Source organism: Orbicella faveolata, unplaced genomic scaffold (genome assembly GCF_042242905.1).
Source record: "Orbicella faveolata isolate gen_17 unplaced genomic scaffold, um_ofav_v1 contig_1, whole genome shotgun sequence".
In the NCBI taxonomy this organism is placed as follows: domain Eukaryota; kingdom Metazoa; phylum Cnidaria; class Anthozoa; order Scleractinia; family Merulinidae; genus Orbicella; species Orbicella faveolata.
In genome coordinates, this window is record NW_028301536.1 from 31,793,109 (window position 1) to 31,820,893 (window position 27,785).

Consider the following 27,785-nt stretch of genomic DNA (forward strand, 5'->3'; position numbering starts at 1 on the left):
ACTGTGAACAGATAATGTCGTAACATACTTTTAAAGTCAAATGGGGGCTATTATTTTTATTATCCTTCAAATAATTTTTCGCAGCAGGCGGGAAATATCCAGTCACGTTTGGACAAATCGCGTGCAAGCGAATTTACCCCGGGTCCCTGGCGAGAGTCTGGCACCGTAGAAGCGAGGCTGTTGGCAGAAAAATGGCCGCCAAGACGTCCCGGGAACGTCTTTTCTGACCTGATGGCAAATTCAACTTGCTTATTAACGTGCAGTGGCAAGCAGTTAAGTATAGTAAAAAGAGCAAGTTGACATGAATGCTCTGAGCTCAGAGGACGGCGATGCCAGCGAAAGAGAGCTTCTTGTAGACGACATTCAACGGATTCGTGAGGTTCTTCATATTTCAGCTGGACGTTCCAATAAACTTTCCTCTGACGAAGAAGACGGAGAAGGCTCCGAAGAAGAGGACGAGGAAGATGATGAACAAGGGGAAAATGAAGAGAGCAGCCTGATAGGTGTGTTATGGATGGTTCTTTGAAAAGCGAACAACACTAATGGGCTGTACATGTGACAGCTGTGGACAAAAACATGACACCTCGGAGAATTCCTCCCTCCACCATGCAGACCAAGCCCAAGAACTTAACTTCTATTTGGAACGTTTATTGTGGTCTTAAAACCCGAAAACTGGTGAAATGTTTCAATTTAAGTCCTTTTTACCCTTGTGCCTGTCAGATATCAATTTATAGATTGGCAGACCGGGCCAAATAAATAAACGATAGTCTCCATTTGGCGCGAAAACAGAGAAGCGAGAAGTTCTGAGAAGCGAACAGTTCTCTCCGATAGTGAAGCTTGAGAAAAGATGTAAGCTTCAAGGAACAGATAACGTCCAAGGAAAAATATGGGAGTATATTTTTAAAGTCAAATGGAGGGCTACATGTATTTTGTTTATTATCTCTCAAATGTTTTTGCAAGGCGAAAATTGTGAAATATCACTCAGGTATTCCTCAGTTTAGGCTGGGGCATATTCAGTCATGTCACGCATTAAGATTTATCGGATGCAAGTGAAAGTATTTGATGGATTATAACCAACAATGTATCAGTGTTAACAAGAAGTCCGTATTAGTGGGAGTTGTTTCCATACAAGGGTGTACAGGGGTATACAAGGGTTTGCAGGCCTTCATTGGTTAGCATTATTATGGGATGTCTGGATGACTATATGGCTGGAAGACTATATGGAGCCTACCATGAATTATTTAACAATTAGACCTGTAGCCCGCAAGGGCTATGGGTCAATAGCCCATGAGGCGAAGCCGAATGGGCAATTGACCCGTGGCCCTTGAGGGCGAAGGGTCTAATTGTTTTAGTATCACCCAACTAGTCAGACAGAAAAGGTAATAATAGAGTTAGCAAATGCAAGTTGAAGAAATATTTATTTGGGAATAAAACGAAAGAAAGCGTCACGCTCGATGGCGCCAATTTCGCTACTCGATGACTATTACTAATAGTCCCCTAGTAGCGTAGCCAATCAAAATGCAGGATTTGCATTAGTCCACTAGTTGGGTGATACTAAATACCAATAGTGGGGTGTCCACAAGGAGAGAGTTGACTCTATACTGATCTATGCAACTTGACCCTGTGTATGGATAGTATATTTTAACTTTTATTTCCTTCATATTTCTTTCCATAGGTGTGATTTCCAAAAACTTACAAGACCAGAATGTAGATTATGTTTCACCTCTTGTAAGTATTAGAAATAAAAATATGCTAGTAACAATGTGCTTTTACTGATGGGCACCTATAGAACCATGTTTAAAGCGGCTTACTACAGTTTTGATGCATTATTACAGCCCAACTTCTAACTCTTTAAAAAATGTTCCAAGATGTTTTTCCTTTCTAAATTTACTTTTACTTAAGTCTTTTACCATTCTATAAGCAACTTGAACAATTAAATGTCAACAAATGGCCAAAATGAACGACCGAGTGCCTGAGGAGAGACTGGGCACTAGTAGGTTAAATCATGTTTTTCTCAGAATCTACCGGTATGACTCCACCTCAAAATTTCAGGAATAAGAAATTGGTTCTGATTAACTTTCATGCAAAGTAAGATAAAAATCTGTAAGACAGATTTTTCGCAAACTCAGAAAATATGAAATAAAAAATAGCTCAAAATCTGTCGTACAGATTTTTTTAAAAATTTGGCTCGAAACGCGATTCAACCCTACAAATTGATTGTGAAAATTTCATCATGAGTTGTACAGTAGCTTTTCGAGCAATCCTTTTTGAGCAATTGAATTGCGCATGCCCTTTATTTAAGCGCACGCTCATCTGGCGCAATGTACCGCGTGCGAGAAAGCAAGAGTAATTTAGAGCTCTTTTACCGGTTATTTATCGAGTTTTTTTTGTCATATTTTTTTGGCGCTAGTCTTAAACATGTCTTTGAACAAAGTTTGAAGCTATTGCCACGTATACTCAAGTGATTTAACACCTTTCAAGTGCTGAAGTGGTTTTCGTTTCTTCTTGGGGTTGCTTGTGTCATTTGTGCACTAGCATTTAATACTGACATTTGGCAAGCAATCATAGCGTGTGCTATTAGTGTCCAAAAAAACTGTAGTAAGCCGCCTTAAATTAAATGTCTATTCATGGATCAACGTTCATTTGCTGGAGATTTTTCTATATGAGATAGGGAAAGCCTGCTTTCACAAGAATATTTTACAACATTATATGAAGAAGCTAGTCATAAAAGGGGATAAGTGACGATTTTGGTTGCTTTTCGTTTTTCTTGCTCCAAATTAGCTGAATTTTTGCATGTGGTCTTCAATGTAATAGAAAAACGTGGTTCTGTATTCTTGTCGCTGGTTTTTGCTTTGTTTTTGAGTTAAAACGTAGGCAAAAAACTTGGCTTTTCCTGACCATGTCTTTAGGAGTTTATTTCTTGAACAGCAAACAGGCAGTCTGTTTATAGTGTATGAAGTCAAAACCAAATCCCACAGCATATAGAGTGGAAATCTGGGAACGGATTGTTTACACCGGTTATTGTGACGTGAACACAACACGTGAATCGATTGAGCGTCAAACGAAATGCCATCAAACAAAAAAGAGATGTGCCGCATTAGAGCTCTGTCAACTAATATCTTAAGCATTGTTTTAAAGTACCTTGTATGCCTACCTGGTGGTTGAGAGGCATCATAAAGCCTCGATAAACCTGTAAGTCATCAGCACGTTTTAAAGAATCAAAATGTGTTCTGAAACTTCGAAGGCAGCTGATATACCGTAATCGTGTTATCGGCGTTCGAAGTCAGGTTGAGCCAGGTAGCAAAGTCCAAGAGCAGTTCTTGCCCAAGAAAAATACCCTCTGGTGAGTTGTGGCCCATTTGCCAAGCGTTGCTAGCGTCAAAGTTTGGAAAGCGAGAACTGGTTTTAGACTTATAAAATTTGTCTTGTATTGACCGCCATGTTTTCCCGCGCACGAGGTGTAAAGACCCTTCCCGGCATGCATTGCGATTACGTTCTGCGGACGTTTCTCGAACTGGTAACTAGATTTAAACATAATAATAGCCAGCACGTGGCGATCGATTGTAACAGATCTGTGATCCAGTTTGCGTTGATTTTATTTCAAATCGGTATGATTTGTAGTGTTTTGAGCTTCTGGGATCAGGGGACATGCAGATGTATGGAGACCCGTACGTTGCGCAGAAGGGTTAATCTGTTAATCTGTCAGCCCTATTTATAGAGCATTTTCACGTGGAGTCATCAAATTCTTAAATCCAAAACTAAACAGCCACCAAAGTTGTTATCCTCATCAGGCATAAGAGGTACCAGCGCATTTTGAACTTGGAAGTTATGGTGGTGCGTGACATAAAGCTACGATCGCGTTTGTCGAAAACTATGTTTTATCTCGTGATTTTTTAGCCATTGAAGATGTTGCCGTATTTGGAAAAGTGCTTATTGAAATGTTTATTTGTTTCATTTTATTTTTATTTACACCTTTTTTTGACCTGAAATCAGCATTTTTGAGCTTACCTATACGTTGCGTGAAATTACCATTTTCAGGAGCCCATCGTGGGCTCCTACCATTTTGTTTTTTTCTAAGTGAAACCAACATCCTTGCCGTCACGCGTTAACGTCAAATCAACATTTTAACCTATTTAGACTTGAAATCAACATCATTGAGCTTATGCGCTGCGTGATTTGACATTTTGCTGGTTTCTAAGTGAAACCAACATCCTTGCCGTCACGCGTTAATGCGAAATCAACATTTTAACCTATTTAGACCTGAAATCAACATCATTGAGCTTATGCGCTGCGTGAAATTGACATTTTGCTGGTTTCTAAGTGAAACCAACATCCTTGCCGTCACACGTTAACGCGAAATCAACATTTTAACCTATTTAGACTTGAAATCAACATCATTGAGCTTATGCGCTGCGTGAAATTGACATTTTGCTGGTTTCTAAGTGAAACCAACATCCTTGCCGTCACGCGTTAACGCAAAATCAACATTTTAACCTATTTAGACCTGAAATCAACATCATTGAGCTTATGCGCTGCGTGAAATTGACATTTTGCTGGTTTCTAAGTGAAACCAACATCCTTGCCGACACGCGTTAACGTCAAATCAACATTTTAACCTATTTAGACCTGAAATCAACATCATTGAGCTTATGCGCTGCGTAAAATTGACATTTTGCTGGTTTCTAAGTGAAACCAACATCCTTGCCATCACGCGTTAACGTGAAATCAACATTTAAGCCTTTTTTGACCTAAAATCAACATTTTTGAGCTTATACGTTGCGTGGAATTGACATTTTGCTGGCTTCTAAGAGAAATCAACCTCCTTGCCATCGCGCATTAACGTGAAATCAACATTTAAACCTTTTCTGACCTAAAATTAACATTTTTGAGCTTATACATTGCGTGAAATTGACATTTTGCTGCTTTCTAAGTGAGATCAAAGTCCCTATGGTCGCGGCGGGCCAATCCTTTGTTATGATAAACCGAGGCGAGACTTTGACTTATAACAAAGGCTTGGCTTGGTTATTATAACAAAGGATCGGCTCTGTTTATCATAACAAAGGCCCGGCTTCGTTTATTTGCAGCCTCGGCGGGAAAAGGGCGTTAGGTGTTTTAATCAAAAGTGAACTTTGGCGAAAACGCTCCAAAATTCGCATAGAGTTTTGTTTAGGTATGTTTAGCAATGTCCCGTAGTTTTTCCGCTAAACTTTGCTTCATTTTCAGGATATTGCGTATGCAAAAAACCACTCAGTTTTCCTAGCGGCGTCTTTATAAAGCGAAGCAAAAACCAGCGGCAAAAATACAGGAACACGTTTTTCTATTACATTGAAGACCACATGCAAAAACTCAGCTAATTTGGAGCAAGAAAAAAGAAAAGCAACCAAAATCGTCACTTATCCCCTTTTATGACTAGCTTCTTCATATATTAGTGGAGTTAGCCTAAGGGGCCTGGCTATCTGAAATAACTAGAGAGTTGAGAAGGGCAGGCAGCTACAGGTAGGTCTACAGATGTATTTTAATACATCTGTATTAAATCTGTATTATTTCATCTGCATCTTTCATCTTTCCGTTCCTTTGACAAACCATGATCCGAGAGATCTTGGATTGACCTGTTGGGTAAAGAAACGCAAAATCCGTTTTCGGATTCTTTCGGATTTAAGAATCCAATCTTGGACAATTTTCTTAAAGAAACGCACCTGAAGTGTTTACCTACTTACTTACTTTCTAAATAAGTACTTTACTAGAACATTTGGTAATGCTATAGAGTAGGAGGAATGTAGAGCAAATAAAAGCTAATGTAAGTGCTCCTAGAATCTTTTGCACAAAATATACTGGCAAAAGCACTCAACAGGCACGAATGACACTCAAAGGCAAACTGCATGTTCTCACACAGCTGGCATGCAAAACATGTGAGCCCTGCAAAACCAGTGTTTCCACCAGAGCGTGCCATTGTGGGAGTCCCACGCTGCAATCGGAGATGGCCTCCAGAAAAACGAGAAAAGGGCCAATTTATCCCTTTCCTTTTACAAGACTTCAGGCTTAACACAGGCATAGTATTTTAAAAGCCATTATGCAGGGCTCGAAATTACAACTGCCAATGCAACTAACATTTCATCCTTGGCGACTACATTTCTCTGTGTTGACGATCAATAACGACTATTTTGTCACACATTATGTCGTTCTAGAAAATCATATTGGAAGATCTTTGCTTCTAAAGCACTCAACATAAGAAAAGAAGTCAATCCATCCTTTTGCTTTGCTGCAGTAATGATTCTCGGAAAACTTCCAAATGGCTGACCGTGTATGAAATTGCCCTATAATGGATTGTAAACCCTACGTCATGTATGCCGAATGATTGTTCTCTCAGTATGCACGGATCCTTCATACCAGTATCTGATTCAAAAGAAACTTTATTGAGTAGAAACACTTCAAAAAGAACTTATTAAATTTTATCATAGATCCTAGATAAACTGCTTTATTTTCCCTGGTACCCTGATGCATTTTTCCCTTCTGTAGCTTTCAATTTACTGGTCCCTTTCCTAAAAAATTGGCCCCTAAAAAAGGTCTTCGGGGGTCACTTTGGCCCTCAACTAAAATTATCTGGCTGAAACACTGAAAACCCTGTATGAGACCCCACCAACTATGATCTCCCTGAGAGACTGCTGGCCAGCATTGGCTCGACTCAAACTTTGCCTAAATTACATTTAGGCCCATGAAATTCATATCAAATTTATAGTTAATCTCTAATACAATGTGAACTTAATTTAATTTCATCTGTTTGTTTCCTAAAACAGCCAAGCAAAATAACAAGCCCAGAGCACGTATTTAAAAATGAAAATGTCAGGGAGCAATCATCAATAAGTGGAGGACAAGAAACTCTCTCTATTCCTGATGACAACCATGTACCAGTTTCTGCTAGCCTTTTCCAAGGTCAGCTATTAATCGAAAATAATTTATCACCATCACAAAGCACTGGAAATGTTTCATCTGATGAGTACATCTTGACTGAATTACAACCACGGAATTTTCAACCTCCCACATGTGTTCCCTCTTTAAGCCAAGGGAAGTACCCACAAAATGGAAGTTGGTTGGTGGAGTTGAATGAATTGAATGGTCAGAATGACATTGATCAGCAAGAAGGGGAAGACAGCATTTTTCACGACGGTGAGGAAGAGATTGACAGTGTCTTGGAGATGCACAGTGAAATTCAACAATGCTTGAGTTTGAATAGAGATTACCAGGTAATCATATTTTTTTGCATGTCGTCAACAGGTACCTTTGCCCGATTTATGCTGAAACTGTTTTCTGATCATAGAAATAATTATGTTTTTGCTTGGAATAAAACTAAGTGGCAAAGCTAGGAAGTTATAAACATATGAACCTAAAAAGGAAAATAATGTTGTAATTTATTGCCCAAGTGATACTTTTGCAAAAGATTGCAAATTGTTCTGACATTGCTCAGGAAATCCCTTACCATTTTGCTCTTAACAATGGACCTTGCAAATCACAGAAGACATCACAGACACATAATGTAGTGTAGATGGTCAGCCTTTCACAGCATTGAAGCATGTGGACACTCTCTATTAAGTGGACACCAGGGAAGGTTCAAAGGGTGTCCAGTTGATATAGGTTTCATGGTATTTGTTATCCACTTCAATGTAAAATGGCAATCCTAACTAAAGAAAATCACCCTTAAGGGGAACTTTTGTTATGTCTACTTTTATTCTTGAAGACTTTCAAATCACCTTAATATTAAACATGACATTCTTTTACAGTTGGCAATACTAGATGAGCTTGAGAGAATTGAAATTGCTTTGGCAAAGAACAGGGAAAAACAGGTATTTTACTTTGGGAAATGTCTGCTCTCCTATACTGTGAGGTGAAGTCTGCATTATTTTGTCACTAATAGCCCATCAGTCCAGCACTTATCTCTGTTTTCTGTACCATGAAGTGACTAGGAGTATTTCTACTCCCCCGTGGATTGGAGGCTTGTCTGGTAACAGTTACCCCCCGCATTAACTTTGTGGGCACCCATTTACATGTATGCACCTGGTTTGTGAAGCCACTGTAAGAGTAAAGTATCTCTCCCAAGAACGCAACACAGTCCACAGTCTGGGCTCGACCCAGATCGTTTGATCCTGAATTCAGTGCACTAACCATCAGGCTGCCTACCCTGTCCTTCATGATAGTCAACATCAGATATTGCTGAAATAGAACGCTTGTTGGAAATGGTAAAAACAAAACAACACAAAACAAAAACAAAAACAAAAACAAATAAAAGAGTAATAAATTGTATTATTGTTTGTCTCACGATGTAGTCACTTGAGATGTAGATCGCGACATTTTGACTGCTTACTGCTAGTCTTCTTCAGGCAATAAGGTCGACTGATTGCACGGTATCATTTATATCACAAAGGTCGGCTGTGATTGGTGCATTTCGATCCTCCTGTTGTTCCATTGTTCTGGTGAGTAGCTGTTCCCTCAATGGTCCGCTGTTTTACTGTTCTGCCCGATCAAGAAACATAACACCAGGAGAACAGTGGAACAATAGGAGGATCGAAATGCACCAATCAGAGCCGACCTTTGTGATATAAATGATACCGTGCGATCAGTCAACCTTATCGCCTGAAGAAGACTAGCAATAGGCAGTTGAAACGTCACGATCTACATCTCAAGTGACTACATCGTGAGACAAACAATAATACACTTTATTATTGCATCTACCAGGATGAATAACAACAACCTTTTCCTCGAAATAAAAGAGTTATTAAATAATGTTTTTTCTGAATTAAAATTTAGTATGGATTACATCAGATGAGGGCAAACAAAGATGAAGGAAAACCTGAACCTCACACGTTAGCCAAGTTTGCCAATCCATATTTCAAAGACACAAGTTCAGTGGTAAGCTATGCAATCTATTTGTAGATGCATCTTATTGAAGGTGTATGCTATTTCCTTGCTGTCAATCTAAATTTGATTGAGAAAACTTGGGGATTTCTTTTTGGCCATACGGTGGTATCCCAATGTCTTCAAGCTCAATAACCTCTGGATAACTTGAACCAAAAATCATTTTCCTCCCCTCAGTTGAATACCGTAATTTTACCCCCTGATTTTTCGAACTACCTGATTTTTCAAAGCAATTTTCACTTCCGTTGGAGATTCAAGAATCTGTATATTCCACTGTAGTGAGCGCAGGAGAACAAAATAAATTATTATAGTAGAAATTCTCAAGGGGTGGTAGAAGGGAAACATTTTTATCGAGCAACACAAAATGGCACACAAACTGCAAACATCTTTGCTTGTCAATCAAAAATGCACATTTTAAAGAGTTCTGGAGTCTGATTTCACAATATAATAACTCACTGAAGGCACCCTGGAAAAGGTATGCAAAAAATCGAACCAAAATCAAAACTTGGAATCAAAGAATTGTGAATCAAACTGAACAGTTGTAGTCGTAATTAATCAAGAATTCAATTAATCATTACACTGCTAGAAATCACCTCAGAGATGGTGTTCGTATGATATGGTAGAAATTGAATTGAAGACTGCATTTGTTGCTCAAGTTGTTTGATGAAGAACCTTGGTCTTATTGATGACATTTACAGGGACCTCCAGATAATGAGGACACCAAAATCAAGAGGCAGAGCTGTCATTTTGAAGGTTACCAAACTTCATCAAAATTCTGTAAGTGAACTTGGGACCCACTGGAGAAAAATATAAACTACAATCCTGTATTTAATATTCGTGTTCTGTATTTTAATAATAATTTGTGAAGTCCTTAAAGTGCCACTGAAACGAAATTTTCGTATTCTGTTTTATTATCCCAATCTATAGTTTTAAACGTGCTTAAAGTAATGGTGAACTTTATTTCTGTCAAATCCTAACGGAAAGTGGTTTTTTTAGCTGTTGAAATCGACTTTTTGGAGCAAAACTGTGTCCGGGCTCTGGAACCGAGTTTAAGGACCTTGTGACGTCACTGGTTGTATTAACGCAAGAAGCGCTATAGATTCTCTCTTGTTTTCACTTGATTTATTCAAGTCTATTTTTCATATTGTCAATACCTACTAGTTTTCTACCTTTTAATTTGTGTCCAGCCTTGACAGGAAATACACATCATAAACGTTGGAGGGCGCCAGAGAGTATAGATTCACCAAAATATATGCTACAGATTAGAACAGCTCAGTATACTTTTCGAACATCTTGAGTACTCCATTGGAGATTTCGAAGACGAGTGTGGCAACTTTTATATCACGTCCTGAAGCCTAAACACGATATTTCGTCGTCTGTTTTCAGCCTGGTTCTGAAATTTGGATTCTCACGTTTATTTAAGGTCTATTAACAAGGTTCGAATATATCCTCGGCAACTTTACTGCATTAAAAGCCGTAAGCGCTCAGCCATCCGCACAATCACGAAGTTATTAACGGTCCACAAGCTTTGAGTCGAGTACTTCTTTGCACACAGAGGGCATCTTTTTTATGATACTAATAAGTGAGAGTTCTTGTGGTAGACAAAATGTATCTTTGAAAAATTGTGATCCGCAGCAGGGTTTGCTTTATCGCCGCATACGTATCAGTGTAAACAAAGCGGGAATTTCGCTTCTCTTTTACACGTATCTCCCAATTGCAATATTTCACGGCCGATGGATTACTTTGAGTTCTTTAGCACATACTTATGTCTATGATCTTCATTTAATAGTATCCAAATTCAAAACAATTCGTTAAAACGTCACTAGTTTACACTCCTTTCGAAGGTCACGTATTAAACAGAATTTGAACGGCTAATTTGCATATATGACTTTCGCTGCCGACATTGGCACGCTTTCTCTCGTTTCCTGAAAACATACCTGTACGATCATGGCAGCTTAGTTTACCTTTATAGTTTAAATTCGCTCCCTCATATAAAAGAAGAGGGTTTCTTAAATTGTTGCTGTCGTGATAACTTGTAGGATGTAGCAGATGCAACTAGACTAAAGGTCACTGTGGCACAATCTCGTCCGCTGTGAAACTCACAAAGCGTCCGGTTTCCTCCAAGCGAAGTGACTCGAAAACTCGAAGCGTTGTTGCTCCTATTCGTGCAGCAGCAGTCCGGATAATATTTTCACAAGCCGCTTTCTCTTGTTTTCATGTCTTTTTTACTTTATGAGTGTAGATATTGTTTAATTGAGTGCTGGCCATTTCACCAAAAGTCCCGATCATTTTGCGATTTAAGAACTCCCACTCGTTTGCTTGCTTACATAAAATATCCTGCAAATATCCAATTAAATAGACTGGAAAGCCCCAGGATCGACTCTCGACCTCTTCATGTCTAAGGCTACTGTTATTATCTGCTTTACAGCTCTGAGATGTCCTTAAGATGTTTTTTGGGGGGGCTTTGAACAGTGATCTCTTCTCCCATAATCACTCTAAATTTTCAGCGCGGCATGAGAGTAATACAACCAGTGACGTCACTAGGCTGTTTTGGCCGCGCCAAAATGGCCGCCAATTTTGGGCTTAACCAGCCAACTTCGAACGGCTGAAAAAGTAGTTTTCGCTTACCGTATGCGAAAAAAAAAATTGCAGTGTTTCCAAGTAAGGTTGAAACTTTATTACTAAGCAAAAATCTCACATACAAAAATTTTGTTTCAGTGGCACTTTAATACCCCAACTACCCTCCATCCCTGTCGGCCTAAATTTTGACAACCATATCTTTCATCTATCTTTCCATTTTTTCTAACTTTTCAGTTCATGTCAATTTTGAGATAAAAGTTCTTCCTCTGGGATATCAAATTTGCTTTTAGAGGTTTTTCTCCCCAACAATGTTACAAGTAACATGTTCAATGCCTAGAGTATCTGTTTAACTTGTAGCATCTTACAGGAGTCTAGTCTTCAGTTTTTCAGCTGAACACAATTTTCACTAACAGAGTTTATCAGTGGCATGACAAAATGTAATCCAAGTTGCTGTCCCTCCCCTTGCTTTGTACAGGCCAGTATTGTATTGTATGCTATGGTATCATAGGGTATCTCAGTCAGGGGTAAAATCATTACTGCAGATGAACCCTGTTTTATGGTCAATATGGATGCTTTCTGGGGTTTCTTCACCCCCTATATAAACAGAATTCCATTATAACTAGTTCAGAGTTTGGCTTGTTCATGAATCAAGTCAATTGTATGTATTCTCTCAATTGGCAGGGAATCAAAAAGAAAGAAACAGCTTAGCCGAGGGAGTCAGGATGCAAAATTTGGAAAACAAACTGTCTCCAGTTCTGCAGAGGTATGTTGACCAAATTTTGTTCTGCACCACCTCATTACCACCAGTCAAAAGGCCAGTCAAAATATTTTCATGGCCAAAGTGGATCTCTCAATTAACAGGATTTTACTTTACTTATAACTTAATGATCACTGTACTTAACTTAACAAGGACTCCTTGTACAAAATTGGATTCATACGAAAGTGATACCTTACGAAAACTTAATATAAAGCCTATTTTGGTATTTGTTATGAATTTTTTGTGGCCTTTGTTGTCGCGAAGAGGTGGGAACTGGCCAATGCAGAGGTGGAAGATAATAAAGGACCTGTAGTCATTATAAAGGCTAGTTGGGACTTGGGTAGATTACAGCTAGGACTGCAATTAATTTCAGTGAATAAAAATATGGCAAGCTGTGTGATGATTTTCAATATATTAATTATGGTGTTTCTCATTGTTCCAAAAGCTTCGTGATCATTACAAGCAGCAGCTGTAGTTCACGCTTTCATTTTAAGGATGCTATGGGGAAAATTTCTGCATTCCTGTCTTGGGTGTAGAAATTTGACAGTTGTTTCATGTTATTTCTTTTTGATGCTCAATGTCTTATTACATCTCTTGCTGTTTTTTTTTTTTGGCAGAATTCAAAAACTGGAGCTTAAGAAAGATAAAACTGAGAGTGAATCACAAGAACTTGAAGATCTGAAAGCAGAAAGTCTAAGAATCAAGTATGTTTTAATATTATTTTTTCTAATACGCACAAATGTCATGCTCTTTGATGGCTTACATACAACACAAGTGAAGTAAATACAGCAAGTGCCATCTGTTGAAACATTCATGCTGCCAAAAGTTACTTTTAAAGAGGGCAAGAGGTGACAAGCATTGAAGGATCAGTATACAAAGAAAACCAAGTTTCAGGTTTGCCTTTCTGGCAAGCTGTACCGGTAACAGTGTACTTAACCCCCAAATTCCTTCCCACTTGCCTCCCAAAATACTTCAAAAAACATCTCTTGTTGCGCAAGTGGAGGACAGAATTCACCAGCCAACTGCAAAATCAACCACCTAAAATCCCTGGGTTGGACACAAGTTTTCTGCAGTATGTGAGAATTGATAGAATCTGCTTGTTAAAGAAAACCATTGTTAACACCAATGAAACATTGAGCAAGTTCATAATAGTCAAAGTGTCAGAGTGTCAGATGGTGTGAGAGTCGGTGTTGAAATGGTTGGTGTTGAAGGGGAGCAGGGATGGCACACTGGTGAGAATGCTTGCCTCCCACCAATATGGTCTGGGTTCAAGGCTGGCCCTGTGCCATATGTGGGTTGAGTTTGTTGTTGGCTCTTGCCTTGCTCTGAGGGTTTTTCTCTGGGTTCTCTGGTTTGCCTCCCTCTGCAAAAACCATCATCTCCAAATTCCAATTTGACCAGGAAAGAGGACTGACACAAGAAAACCAGCTAAGGCTGATGTGGCTTCCTGTCTAAATGCTGAAATTTATTTTTAATTATTTATTTAAGTGACCGTGATAGTTTGAACTTGTCATCTCTCATGAACTCTATTCATAATCTGTCCAATCCAACATTGAGCATTGCAAGGGATTAATTACTGTAGACACTAGCAAGATACATGTGGAAGGATGCCACAGTTTATAAGCTTCTGTTTTTCTTTTGTGTTCAATATTTTAGAAATTTACCTAAAGAGAAACTGGAACGTGACTTAGAAGCTATTGACTGGGACAGAATAAGCGGTACCTATGTAAGTGAAGCCACTCCTTGTATTAATATGTAGTTGTACCTTTTTTGATTCTCTTTTTGGCAAATAAGGCAAGTTTGGTCAAGCCATGGTTTGTATTTTGGCAAGAGGTGGTCATGCCAAAATACCCATAGCAGGACCAAACTCGCCCTATATGCTGCCAAGGCATACCAAAGAAAAGGTACGATTAGGTATTAGCCATACCCAGACTCGTCCAAACGACTGTGATATTGAATTTGTACCAGGTCAGTGACTTGATATTGCAGAATATCAGGGTAATAGACAAGGCGATTCTGATTGGCTAATTACAAACTTCTGGTGCAGTAAAATTAGAAATGTGTTCAGCTAATGACTGAAACCTTTGCTACTTAGTAATTGAGGAGTGCATCACTAAGCCAGTAGTTAAAGAGCACTTGTCATGTATGGTATACATATGAGTGGTTTTAGCTAGTCACTCAATAATAATAATAACAGTAATAATAATAATAATAACAACAACAACAACAACAACAACAACAACAACGTCTTAATTGTAGTCTGCTCTTTTTAATTGACTAGCTGCAAAAACGTTCAGGTTTTCAATGCCGCTTGCAATGGTGTAACTTTGGCCACCCTGATGTCAACCGAAAACCATGGACTAAAGAGGAGGACAAGATGTTAATAAAGCTTGCCAAAGAGCCTGGGAATACCTGGGATGTCATCGCACAAAAACTTCAGGTACATGTATGACTCGGTCTACTACTAGTGTCAGTATCACCTGATGACTGGAAGAGTATCAGTGTGTTTGACTCTTAGGTCGTGTTCTGTTGGGATCAAACGCAACCGGTTTGGGTTGATGTGGACCTACGTTTCTCAATGGCACACTTTTCCAGCCGTTTTCAGTTGGAACGCGGTAACTCCTGGGAATAGTCCTTACGCGAGCTACTATCACGCGAATCTCGCAAATGCTTTTGCAACCGTTTCAAGCTGGTTTGAGGCCGGTTGAAAAAGTTGATCAACCAAACCAACCGAAACCGGTTTTTCCCGATAGAACACGAAAAAAACCTGACTAACCTGACCAACCAGAAACGGTTGATCCCAATAGAACACGACCTTAGATTTAGGGATGTAGCTTTGTTATTGTCAACATCAATATTTTTTGTTGTTAGATATAATCAATGCACTTGCTTTCTTGTTTGTCTCCCCAGACCAAGCGCACTCCCATTCACTGTTATGAACGCTACCAGAGAAGCCTGAATAAAAATCTTTTAAAGAGGTGAAGAGACAGAACCAGTTTATTGTATTATTGTATCAAAGATGAGTTTTGATAATGAAGTAAATGCAGCAGAAGAAGATTAAGGACACGCCCTTGTAAGACACACCCTCACTAGATTTTGGGTGAATTTCCAGCAGAAAGGCAACTGGTTTTTTGACTGAACTTTTTCGTAAGAAAAGCATTTCTCAAGATGGTCAAACCAGGCAGGCAAGATTGTTTTCACAGCACTCTGTTATGAAGCAACCCAGCTGAAGAATGCAATGTCTATGATTATAGAATCTCATCAGGAGCCATAATCGGGGACGGAGACCGTAAGTCTTGGGATCCGCGCGCACCTATGATATGGGACAATTTTTCTATTTTTAGAACAAATTGCGCCATCCTGACGTCATATATCCGCGCGGATCCACGCACATGTCGGGGCTCTCGCGTGGGTGTTGTCACGTTGCGTGATCAAATGGTGAGAGTTGAGAGACCTTGAGAGATTATCTTGCGTATTTTTCACAGCGATGGCGGGGAATAAGGCAGGGAATACGAACCAGGGCGCTTATATGTAGTTTTATGCTCTGAGCTAACGGAAAAGGTGGGATTTTCAGGGTCGAAAACAAGACTTCAATCTCCCGCTGGGAATGAATAATAAGATCTGCTCGCGCTAGTTGTAAGCTTACGCGTATGTTTTTGCGTTTGTTCTGACTCAAGAATATAGCAAGAAAACTCTCTACTCTGGTATCGAGTTAATTTGTGAGTTTCTCAGACAATGGTTAATCATAACCAAAACCTGTTTTGATGGTTTCTTATTGTTCCTGCTTGTTTGGTGAGTTTGCAAAAGATTTTGAAAGGAAAGTCTGACGCGTACAATTAGCTCATTTGCATAGTGCAGCTCGTGTACTTTCAAGTCCGAGTCGGTGTTTTCAATTGTCAACAAATCTTGACAAAGATTTCTTTCGTTGTCTTTTGTGCTGAGATGCTGCAACAAATTTCACGAACGCAAAAAAGGCTACTAACATCATGTGTGTTTCTTCAACATAAGCATAGTGAAGTTTTACACTGTGAAAATGAAAATAGACAAGGAGTTTTGATAACTCGATCAACAAAATCGAAATCGTTATTTGAAGTTGATTAACGAAAGCGTCATCGTAACTTTGCTGATTATTTCTGCTTTATTCACATATTTTCAGCTTAGCTTTTAATATGTTCTCAAACATTTATCAATCTTAAACATATTTAAAAACTATAGAGTTATTGTTTGAGTTCGATGTACGCTTTCACACGAAAGTGCGGCGGAAGTACAATTTGTCATGTTTATTGACTGTACAAAACACGCATCGGCGGGCGCTCTCATTCATCGACAACAGAGAATTTACTGGATTTTTACACGAATAAAACTGAGCAGTATCTACGGACGTAAAGTTATTGGGCCTTGATGAAACATTAAGCGTTGCTTACAATTCAAGCGAAACTCAAACTAGCAATTATTTTGTTTAGTTTTCGGTCGCGATAGACTGGCAAATTCCTCGCAAGCGTGTGGCAAGAGGAGCTAGGAAACTATGAAGTCCTGAAGCTCTGCTATATCTTAATATATCCAGTTAGTTTTTTGTTCTGTAATGGAAAAGCTGTTAATCTTCAACATATGTGAAATTTAGAGTGGAGTAATGTACAGCTCATGTAAAAGAAGCATCCGTCGGGACACAACTTGGTCAGCGATATATATAAGCTTACAGCGGAACATACCTAAATTCGACACTGTCTTACTTCACTCAAACTGGAGCAGCTTACGACGAAAATACTTAAGCAAAATTCCAACAGACGTAAACGCGTTGAGTTGTGGGCCAAAAACATGAAAAATTTCGGGAATTTCGGACGCCATTTCCCCCGCGCGACATCCGCAAAAATCCTCGCAGCATGTACGCGCGTGTGCCGCAGGTGATGGCGCAATTTGTTCTAAAAATAGAATTATTGTCCCATATCATGGGGACAACCCCAATACTTGAAATGGCGCGCGCTTACGGTCTCCGTCCTCGATTATGGCTCCTGATCTCATACCACTTACGGTAACTTAGTATAACATCAAATTAATTGAGCTCTCTTTGATGTGCTTTCAGCAAGTGGACCCCAGAAGACGATCAACAGCTGCTTCAAGTGGTGCAGATAGTTGGGCTCGGCAATTGGCCAAGAGGTATAAAAGTTTGTGGTATTTGTCACGTGCATTCCCTCTTTTAAACAGTCACATCTGAAGATCCTAGCAATTCATCGTATTGTGCAATGTTCACCCTGTATAAAATTGTAAGATTTGTGTGTTAATTTTGCTTGTTGCAGTGAGCCTGTCAAGGGATTTCACAAAGACCCTTTGATCTGGAACCAGATCGTGCCCTCCTAAAAGTGGTGATATAAGGGATACCAATTCTAATACACTAGATAATTCCTTTTTTTGAAAATTCTCAGTGGCTAGTTTCTTGGAAGGCCGGCACGGAGATCAGTGCTTGCATCGCTACACACAGACACTGCAGATGGTGAAGAAAGGCAAATGGTACGAAGATGAGGATAAGGTATGATCTGACTGACCTGGTTTCCACAAAAAATTGACTCAGTCTGTAAATTGGCTCTTTCTCCTTTCCAAAGAATCAATAAGCAGGATATTTTGTGATTCAGCTGCAGATAAACTTGAATAATTGGGAGCTTAAGCAACGACTACGGCGACGCCGAGGACGACGCCTAGTCAAAAATGAATCTATATTTTATCAGCGAAATTTACGATTGTCTAAATCTGTTCAGTACGCCAATGGCTTTAAAACTGTGCTCGGGCTAAATATGCAGTGACGGCGTTCAATACCAAATGGAAATACGAGAATTCGCCGTCGTCGTTCGCGTTCCTCAGACTGCGCAGAACTTGGTCATTTCACGTTCTCATTTTGCAGAGGACGGCAAAGAAATGAAGAAAGATTTACAACGCACGTGCACAAGTGTTGTTTTGCTCATTAAAACTTTGTTTGGTGACGTTCACGTCGCCGTCGTCGTCGTGATTTGCTTAAGCTTCCTAATAACTCAAAATTGAGTCAATCAGTCAGTCTATCAGTCCATCAGTTCGTCGGTCTGTCGGTCAGTTAGTCTGTCTGTCTGTCTGTCTGTCTGTCTGTCTGTTTGTCTATCTATCTGTCTCTGTCTGTTTCTCTGTCTACAGCCTTATAAATATCTCACTTCTTTAACAGTAAATGGATCTAGAACATTATTTCTTTGCACGTTTGGTTTTATCAGCTTCTTAAGAAAGCAGTTGACAAGTATGGAGCATGTAATTGGAACAGGCTGTCTGAGATGGTTCCTGGACGATCAGGACCTCAGTGTCGAGAAAGGTTAGTGACTCAAGTGTTACAGCCACAAAGTAAACAGGGCTGTTTGCAGGTTTGGTATCTAAGCAGCATTTTGTTGTCTCTTATTTTCTAAGCCATGGTGTTGTTAGTCTCCCCCCAGTGAATAACTTTAAAATAGTGTGCCTCCTACGCAGATTTCCTGTGGGCTCATCACACAATCTTCTCTCCCTCCACTAATTCATGAGAACAAAGAGAGCATCATCGTTGGAGTCTGCTTGAAAAAGAGTTCGTCAATTGAAGGACACTGCGTGACTTTAATTTTTTAGCCACCTTTTGGTCATTTACTAAATTCAAATGAAAACAAGAAAGCAGGCCAGACACGGTAAGGCATAATGAAAGACCACTTAAAGGAGGTCAGTCACGGTATTTTGACTTATCTTTGCCACGCACAAAATTACCTTTAAATTGAAGGAAACCTGGAAATAGTGGTTTACTAAGATAGAAGAACACTCTATAATAGAACCATAAACTAAGGAACAAGGATGGTTAAGGATAGAGAAGATAAACACGGATTACGAACGATGAACTTGAATAATTTAGGCTTGACTTTTCAAGATGCGCGAACCGTGACGTAGCTCCCATAACGTCTTGAGTTTGCCACTGATTATACGCCAGGTAGGTCTGGAATAAACCACACTTTTTATTTATATTAACCGAATAATTTCGATCAGTTATCTCTTCTGTAACCCCCCTACCAGTCCCTGCTCCAGCCTACTAAAAATATGACTACAAAGGAGGCAAGAACCCTTCAGGTTAGAATGTGGTTGTCTTGTTTGCTGTCTGAAATGCGATTTTCTTTGTTCTTTGTGTAGATGGGTGAATGCCTTGGATCCCAACATAAACAAAGGACCATGGACTAAAGAAGATGATCGGAAGTTGCTGGAATATGTTGAAAAATTTGGAAAAGGTGAGTTTGTGTATAAAGTTCGTTCAGTTTCTCTTTGTGTGGGAGCGTAAAGCAAATGCACTCTACTTTGTTCTTTAAATTAAGACATCTACGGGTCAACTTCACAACACTGCTTTGAGTCCGCAGGTAACAGGACATCCAAGCTAAGAGATTACTCCTGTATTTCTTTTTAATTTTTTTCTCACAGGAAACTGGTCTAAGATTGCTCGAGCTATGGGCGATCGAACTGATAATCAGTGTTGGCGCCGATGGATTGTACTCTGCAAGGATGACGTCAGTATCTTATTGAGATGATATTTCATGTAATTAGTACAAGCATCTGTTTTTATTTCAGTTATTGTATGTGGTGGGGTCTCATTGCTGGCATAAACTGCCAGTGGACGAACTGAATTTCTTTCTTTTTGTGTGGAGTGCAGTGTACACAGATTATTAACTAAACGAAACAGTTGTGGAGTCTACTGTACGTATAAAGCCGATCTTCTCAAAATCTCCAGTTGTAACTCGGGTTTATAGGCACGGAACCTTTTAGATTCTCCCAAACTTGTTATCTATCGTCTCTGTGAGCTTCTACATGTATTTTTGTTCTCTGAAGAATAAAAAAGAGATAAACCGTCGAGCGAAGAAGTGCTTGTGAGAATGTGTGTTATATGGCTTCCACTAGTAATATTGCCAATCCTGAAGGCTATTATGTTTAATTTTTGCAGTTTTTATACTATCGTCAAAATACCCTGCGCAAGAAAAGAGAGCTGGTGGCCAACTTCACTGGAAGAAGGCAGGAAAGACCGTCACTTGAACCCGAGGTAAACCACAGAGTCAAGTCACGCTATTTTCGTTTTACTACCCTGCAGCACCTTTCCCAAACTGTTCTATTTCATTTTGTAAACAAACCGTCATTGTCCTGTTCCTATGATAATTATACTTTTTCCCTCCCTCCCTCCCTCCCTCGCTGCCTGCTTCTCTCCATCCCTCCCTCCCTCCCTCCCTCCCTCCCTGCTTCTCTCCATCCCTCCCTCCCTCCATCCCCAAACTATTCCTCTTTCTCTTATTTTTCAACTGCTCTTTTCTCTCCCCTCAAACTACCCCCTCTTCTCCCTATAAAATACCCCTGTTCCCACTCATGCTCGTTTTTCTCCGTCTCTTTCGCCTTCCCTAAACCAACCTTTTCGTCATAAACTAACCCCTTCCCCTTCTCTTCGTTATACTCCTTTAAACTCGTCTGTGCTAGCTGCCCTGTATACTGTACATTTTCAATCTCCCAACGTCTTCGTCACCTTGTCAGTGGCCCTTCACAATATACTCATTTTATGTTTACTCTTTGCAACACTTAACTATTCAATTCCAGGTTGTTCTGTAATAACACTCAAGTAAGCCCTTGTTAAGGTGGTTAGCAGTGTAGATTTAGCTCACACTTCCTCTCTCTTTTCAGGATCTGGACATTCCAGATATTCCAGTTGTGGTAAGCAAGAGTAATCATTTTATTCTCCCTAAACGGTGCCGCATTTCTTTTTTTAGGGGGGGGGGGGGGGGGAGGTGGTCTCTTTTCCGGACATGACAGTGCGACGTGTAATATAAAGAGAACTCATTAGCATTGCATCTGTCACATTGATTTTCATAGTTGCGACGTAGTGCTTTTTCCTTTTCTTAATGTGGATAAGTGTTGCGTGACCAACTCTTTATTGACTGTGGTTTGTTTGTTTTCTTCTGTTTGTAGAGGAAACGCAAAGGCCCTGTTCCGCTTCCTATTGAAGAGTCCCGAGCGAGGCGACGAGCAACCAGGGCCAAATTCAGGGAGAAGAAACGAGCGGAGAAACGAGAGGCACAGAGGAGAGAAGCTGAAAAAAGACAGGCTGAGGAACAGTCCAACGAAACGGCTCCAAGTGAACAGCAAAGTACGGCGGGTGCTGAGGGTGAGGCTAAAGATGACGCGAATGATGGAGAGGAAGGCTCCTCCGAATCCAAGAAGAGCCCGCGCATCAGAAAAGCGGTTTGTTTCCTTTGTTGTCTTTACTTTTAGTGTTGTTTAGGCCACGGAAGTGTGTTTTCGTGCTGCCTCTTGGCCAAACATTTTTGCGACTTTAGTTTTTGAAGTAAAGTTTCACCTGCTAATTCCTTTGTCTACTCTTTCGTTCGTCCTTCTATGTTGGTCTGTCGGTCTGTTCCCCCCTTTCCTCCTTGCCTCCCTCACCGTTTCATTCGTTTCTTATAGTCATCCCTCTTTATCTATATTTCTTCATGTACCTAACCTTAGATTTCCTATAGTAAGCAAATACAAATGTTTCCTTGTATTCATACTTTGTGACGCTTGCCAACTCAGTAAAGATTATTGTTTTCTTGAACCTTTATGAAATTGTAATGTACAGGATATTTAGAAAGAAAATAACGAGCATGGTGTAAAAAAAAGAAAACAATCTACTCTTGGTACATACAAAAGTATGCAAAAGTAAGTGACTGGTTGGCTTGAGGGTGTAGTGAGTGATTAGAGATTTTCCTTGAACCACCCAATCTGCGAAATTAACATTTTAACAATTCCGTTCATGACCAAACGTAACAAGCATATACGAGGCCCTACGCGCAAATTTGGCAAAATAAACGGTTTCCTTCCTCTGAATTTGTCATTAGCGGGCCTCCCATTCTTCTACCGGTTATAACTCTCTACTCTCTGTGTTCTGACTCCTTGCAGGGCGGAAACAGGAACAGAATTCAGCAGCCTCATCACCGTGTTCTTATGAAAAACAAACAGCTCTCCAAACGGAAACGAGTCGCAGAAAAACGAGAAAAACGTCACACCGGAAGTTCGAGCGAAGAAAAGCAGGTCACAGTGACTGGCTCATTAGGGCCCTTCTCGCTTCTTCTGCAGGTAAACAGAATGGGCATAAGTGATCACATGAGAGGATGGGATGACCGAGTAGAATTAACGATAAAAGTCAGGCATATGAAGACATTACTGACTTAAGCAGCTGTGAAATTAAAGCTCCCAGTTGGCTTGAGAGCTCAGTTGGTAGATCACTGCACCGGGTTCAAATCCCATACAAGCCTGAAAAACAGGCTTCAGTTTCATAGCTGCTTAAGTTGTGTGTAAAACTGCGATGATCAATGTCTTCATATCTTTCTCCGCCGTTCGAATACATGATCTTTCAGATATTCCCTTGAAAAGTCAGGCTTGTTTTGAGAAATTTCAAGACTATGAGGAAAATTTGTTGTCCTCCCGATAGCGTTCAATGATGCTGGGAAGTTCCCGGTTGTGTACACGCGCAGGTGACTTCGCGTCTTTCAACATCTTGGGTCCCACTTTGAAACGTGTCATCTTGGAAAACTTGAGTTTTATTTTACCATGACCAAATGAAAAACATTCAACCAACTGACCAACCAACCTTCCATGTAAACCAAAGTGACATTTTACGCTCGAGGACAATTTTCCTTCGTAACATAGTGTAACAGTTCGTTTTTTTTTCTTTTCACAGGCGTTCAGTATCGATATCCCCACGGTTCTTCAAGCCATTCAAACTACTTCCACAGCATCATCCACGTTCACTCCTTCCTCAGATGCAAATGGCGCTAGTAACGCTGGGAACAGTCGAGGAGGAGAAGAGATTAGTTTAGGCGATCACAGCTCTCAGAGGAACCAGAGTGTCTGTTGTAATCCCGAGGCCCCCACGGAAACCGAGGCTGAAGTTCATGACGTCACTTGTAGTAGACAAACAGAACCACAGAACTGCGAGAAAGAGCAGTTAACTAACGAGAATGAACTTGTTAAAGGAAAGGACGGTCATAGTGATAGACATCAAGCAGCTAAAAATATTGATGCGGAGCCAGCTGTTGACTCACAAGTCTTGAACGATGCGAGTAACGGTGCCCCATCTAATGCGCACGCTCTTGTAAGCACGGACCGAGTTGAAGCTGGAAACGAATCAACAGCACAGACCCCAACAACAAGCCAGGCCACACGCAGGCGCGCACCAGCAATTCCTCCTCTTCCACCTTGCCTTACCACCCTAAAAACATTCAAATCTCTTCTTCAACTCCGTCCACATTTGCAGCGAATAGCCGCCATGTTGAACACATCACCTGCACACAGTACAGCGAACACTGTAGCTTATCAGCTGTCTTCTACAGCGGGCACAGCTGGTAGTCATAGAAACCAGATGTCACCAAATGTCACGTTTATTAATGAAAACGACGTTCACGTTAGTTTAAATGAGTCACGTCGTGGCGTTGTTGAATCGTCTAAGAACATTGATGCAGCATCCGGGAAAGACGCTGTAAACGAACCACATAATGAAACCTGTTTGGATGAGATAGTAGCCAACGATCACGTGGTTTCACGTGGACATGCACGTGATACAAAAGGAGGCGGTGAATCAGGCGAACAGCTGCCTACATCTACAGGTGCTGTCACGGAGGGTAAGCTATCGACTGGTCACTCTCGATTGACTACAGAAGGTCCCCGCACACCAGCAGTTGATAACATAGGTTCACAACAGATCCAAATTTCTGAACAAGCAGGCCAAGCAATATCGTCATGTAGAGCTTCTGATAGTGTACAAACTGATACTGTTCCTGTACCCACCATAGTAAGCAACGAACAAATTGACCGTTCACTTGTTCAGAACAGCACTCAAAAATCTCCTGCAACGGTTGCGCCAGGGAGTCGTTTAAACAACACTTCGTATCGAAATTCGTACGAGTACAAAATGCTCTCTTCGCGATTCAGCAGCCTATTCTTGTGGCCGGCTCTACTTTCTAAAATTCGGGTCAAGGGTTCTTCCCAAATTGGGCCTGTCTTTGCTGAAAGACATCCCCCGCCTAGTGGAGGCGGTGGCGATGGCACTGAAAACGCTACCACTCACAAGCGAAAACCTGCAGCATTACGTCAAACGGATGTCATTAGACGTAAGCGACCTGGTCTAGCTGCAGTGAGAATGGCTTCCTCAGCATCGCTTTCGACCCCAGGCCAGCAGATGTGCATAGTCGGGCAGGGTTCCGCTATAAGGAAGGAGACCCCAGCAAGGCAGCCTGATGACCCGTCGGTTGCTTTTGCAGCCTCTCAGTTGCTGTCATTACAAGAGACGTCAAGATCGTTGTCCATTCCTGCTGCGAGTACTAGTTCATGTAACACGCGTAGGAGCAAGAGAAAAGGAACTCCCGTGAAGCGAAGTCCCAATGAAACGCACAGCACTTGTGCATCTAAAAGAAGCAAGTTTATTAAAATTTCGGATTCTTCGCCTTCTTCCGAAGAGTCTTCGTATTCTGAGGATGATTCTCTTGATACTGAGTATTTACCTGTGAAATCAAAGTACAATACAGTGAGAACAGGCGCTGCAATGAAAACTCGCCAATCTTTACAGAAAATTCAAAATTTAGATGTAAGGGATGCCAAGTTGCCTCCAGATATCCCAGCGACGCCTTCTACCTCAACAGACCAAGTTAGCAACGCCGATGAAATCCCGCTCACTCGAGTTGTGAACAGGGGCGATTCTACCGACGTATCCCAGCCTTCTTTGTTAGTTGTGCAAGAGGGCACTGATGTCAGACCAGCTCAAGACGAGGAAACCGCTGGCCAACAGTCAGGCGCAGCTGCTAATCAGGACTTATCAAAGAAAAGTCTACTTCACGAGAACAACTCGCCATCATGTTCATCCAAACGGAAAATTTGCAAACCCGACAAAAATCGTGGAGCTCGCTGGAGAGCCATGCTCCCGAACGTCGATTCTGAAGAAAGCGATGCGTAGTAAAACACGTAATCAGCTTGTTATTATTTAACGCTGACCATTAATTATTTAAATACCTTTTTTGGAGAAAAAGTTTGTCTCCGGAGGTCGATTTAGCTCGTGGGTTTCGCTACAGAGGATTTCACCTCCATGATACCATACTTGCCTGACAACTGTTGAAATCATTGCCCTTCCTTTTTGGTGTTCATATCATGTTTAATTAAGTTGGGGTCAGTGAAGATCTGCTTTGACAGTGATCGTAGTCGTATGTGCAATAGTAGAAGCTGTCTTGAATGTTGTAAGAGGGTGTACGCACTGTAAACTCATTACTGCGGATAAACGGTGCAGTCATTATAGGGTTCCAGATAAGTTTTAAAGGTTGGGTGCCAATAAGGAATTCCAACGGGTCAATTCCCAATGCACCCACCAAATCGCTATAATTTTTTTACTAATGTATCGCGTCATGTAGCTGATCTTGTCAGGTTCTTGACCTGAGATTCCTCACTTACCTGGAACACTGCAATGACTTGGGCTGTTGGTAAATTACGTTTTCTAAACCATTTCCTGCCTTTGTCTCGATTTTTCCTTCATTCCACTTGGTTTAAGTGCCAGTTAAGGCCGCGCCCACACCACGCCGGAGGAATTTAAAAACGGACTGAGGTTTCACGCTGAAAACGTGTCAAATGTTTTCTGTCCACACTACATCAGGGAAATTTGAAAACGCAACAATCAGCGGTCATTTTGGATTTGTGTTTGAGTAAAACCCGGGTAGGGAAGTATCGTGATTATCGTAACCTGCCGGAGGAATTTGAAAAGGGAGCTTTATTTCTCCGGTTAGGCCCACTGTCCACGCTCATCCGTCACGAAAACGGAGCTTTTCGAAAACGCTCTTCAAACCCTAAACGCCGAATGTGCGTTTTGGTCGGGACAGAAAACATTTTGAAAACGAAGCTTTTCGAAAACGATGATGGAGAACGGGGCCCAAGTGTCAAATGCATGGTATGTTAGTAAATTTTGGGCAATTCTAGCTCTTTTCCAGCTGGTCAGCGGTAAAAAAAAAAAAAAAAAGAAAAAGAAAAAAAACACACTCGTAAGAAACACAGAAGAGCTTAAAAGAGGCATGGCTGGACAGAAATGGAGAAGAGTGAAACGGATTGCATTCAGGTAAACTTGAAAAACGTTGGCCCCCGGCCCTGTTCCCTGAAGGACAGGGTGTTTACGTATCAGAATTAATTTCACATGAATTTCAAATTTAATAAAACTATATAAAAACTCAACTGAGCTTTCGCCTGTTGTGTGGCGTGAAATGGTCAGCTTTAGTCGACTGTGAAAACATCAAGTCGTTTTTCGTTTCTCACTTTTTCTGAACAGCATTCAGAGTTTTTCGTCTACACGAGTTTGGCGATCATATGCTCGCTCGCACGAAAGTGTTTACGAAAATAGGCGTTTACGCTTATCGCTTCTGACGTGTACGTAGGTACGTTTGCATGGGCGAAAGGCGTAGACATGTCGGTGGCAGTATGGTAGCCGTGACGTCATGAGAAAGCGCTCTATAAATAATATTCTTTATATTTATTTATTTTTTAATATTGTCAGATATTGGCACCGGATTAGCGGGCTTTGGATTAGCGCTCGAAGACAGGTGGAACGAACACTGGAGATATTTTTGTAAATCCAGCTGCAAGAATTTTTGCCATCGGTTTTGCCGTTTGTTTTGTTGGTAAAATGGGTTTGCTCAATTTGGTTTAGTTTTTGGAACTTGGTCATCAAGAGAAAGTTTCATCACGATTATGCGATGAACATGAAAATAATTTTTCCGGCAACCGTCCCAAAAGAGCATTCCCTTAATCTCTGGTCCACCTGTTAGAGTAAAATGTCATTTAAAACACGTGCAAAACACGTGGGCACGCGATAAACCGTTTAACTGACTAATTGACTGCAATTGACGTCACCCACAAAGCCAACCGTATAATCAACAAAGCAATTTTAAGTTTTATTTTTCTAAAGCTGGGTGTGCTTTTGTCCTCTTTCCAAAAGAAAACCACCAGTAATTCAGTTCATTGAGTGGCGCTCCCATTAGCTATATTACCTGCAAAGGTTGCGGTTTCCGCCACATTGATCTTTGAAGTTGCGTCAGGTAAAAAAAAAAAAAATCGTTCGTGTCGTTCTCTGTTCGCAAACGTTTCGTGCTTTCCTCCCAATTAGCATTAACTCTACGCTACACACCTGTCTAACAAGGAATTAATTACTAGCGAGACTCGATAAAAAGTTTTCTTGATTTCCCACCTGTCTCGTTTATTAGCTTGTTTTACAAATTGCGGCTATGCAAAAGAAATCGTCAAATTACGGCCTACGCAGATTATTCACTGAGGACTTTATATTTTCAACAAGAAACCTATTGCGTGAATTCAGCCGTTTAATTTTGGCACGTGCCCGATTATTGATACCTAACAAAGAGTATATATTGTTTAAAAGATGTATTTTCTAGACCGTAAAGAATGATGGTAGCACAACTTTACAAGATTAATTTTTTTTCTCTGTCGTAGTTGATCTTAAAAAAATAATTTCAACTTTTAACATTTA

General features: G+C 40.5%; 1 protein-coding gene across 1 annotated transcript; it reads left to right on the plus strand.

Annotated features, from left to right (window-relative positions):
- Positions 1-137: 137 nt before the first annotated feature.
- On the plus strand, positions 138-26,479 carry LOC110047194 (uncharacterized). The gene is made up of 21 exons (XM_089272440.1): positions 138-503; positions 1,676-1,728; positions 6,795-7,241; positions 7,776-7,838; positions 8,800-8,901; positions 9,606-9,684; positions 12,169-12,250; positions 12,862-12,948; positions 13,901-13,970; positions 14,526-14,684; positions 15,155-15,222; positions 17,325-17,398; positions 17,665-17,768; positions 18,475-18,569; positions 19,400-19,494; positions 19,682-19,767; positions 20,199-20,294; positions 20,921-20,950; positions 21,206-21,478; positions 22,175-22,351; positions 22,956-26,479. Exons 1-21 carry the CDS (start codon positions 302-304, stop codon positions 25,221-25,223), a joined length of 4,710 nt encoding a protein of 1,569 aa, XP_089128566.1. The 5' UTR covers positions 138-301; the 3' UTR covers positions 25,224-26,479.
- The last annotated feature ends 1,306 nt before the right edge of the window (positions 26,480-27,785 follow it).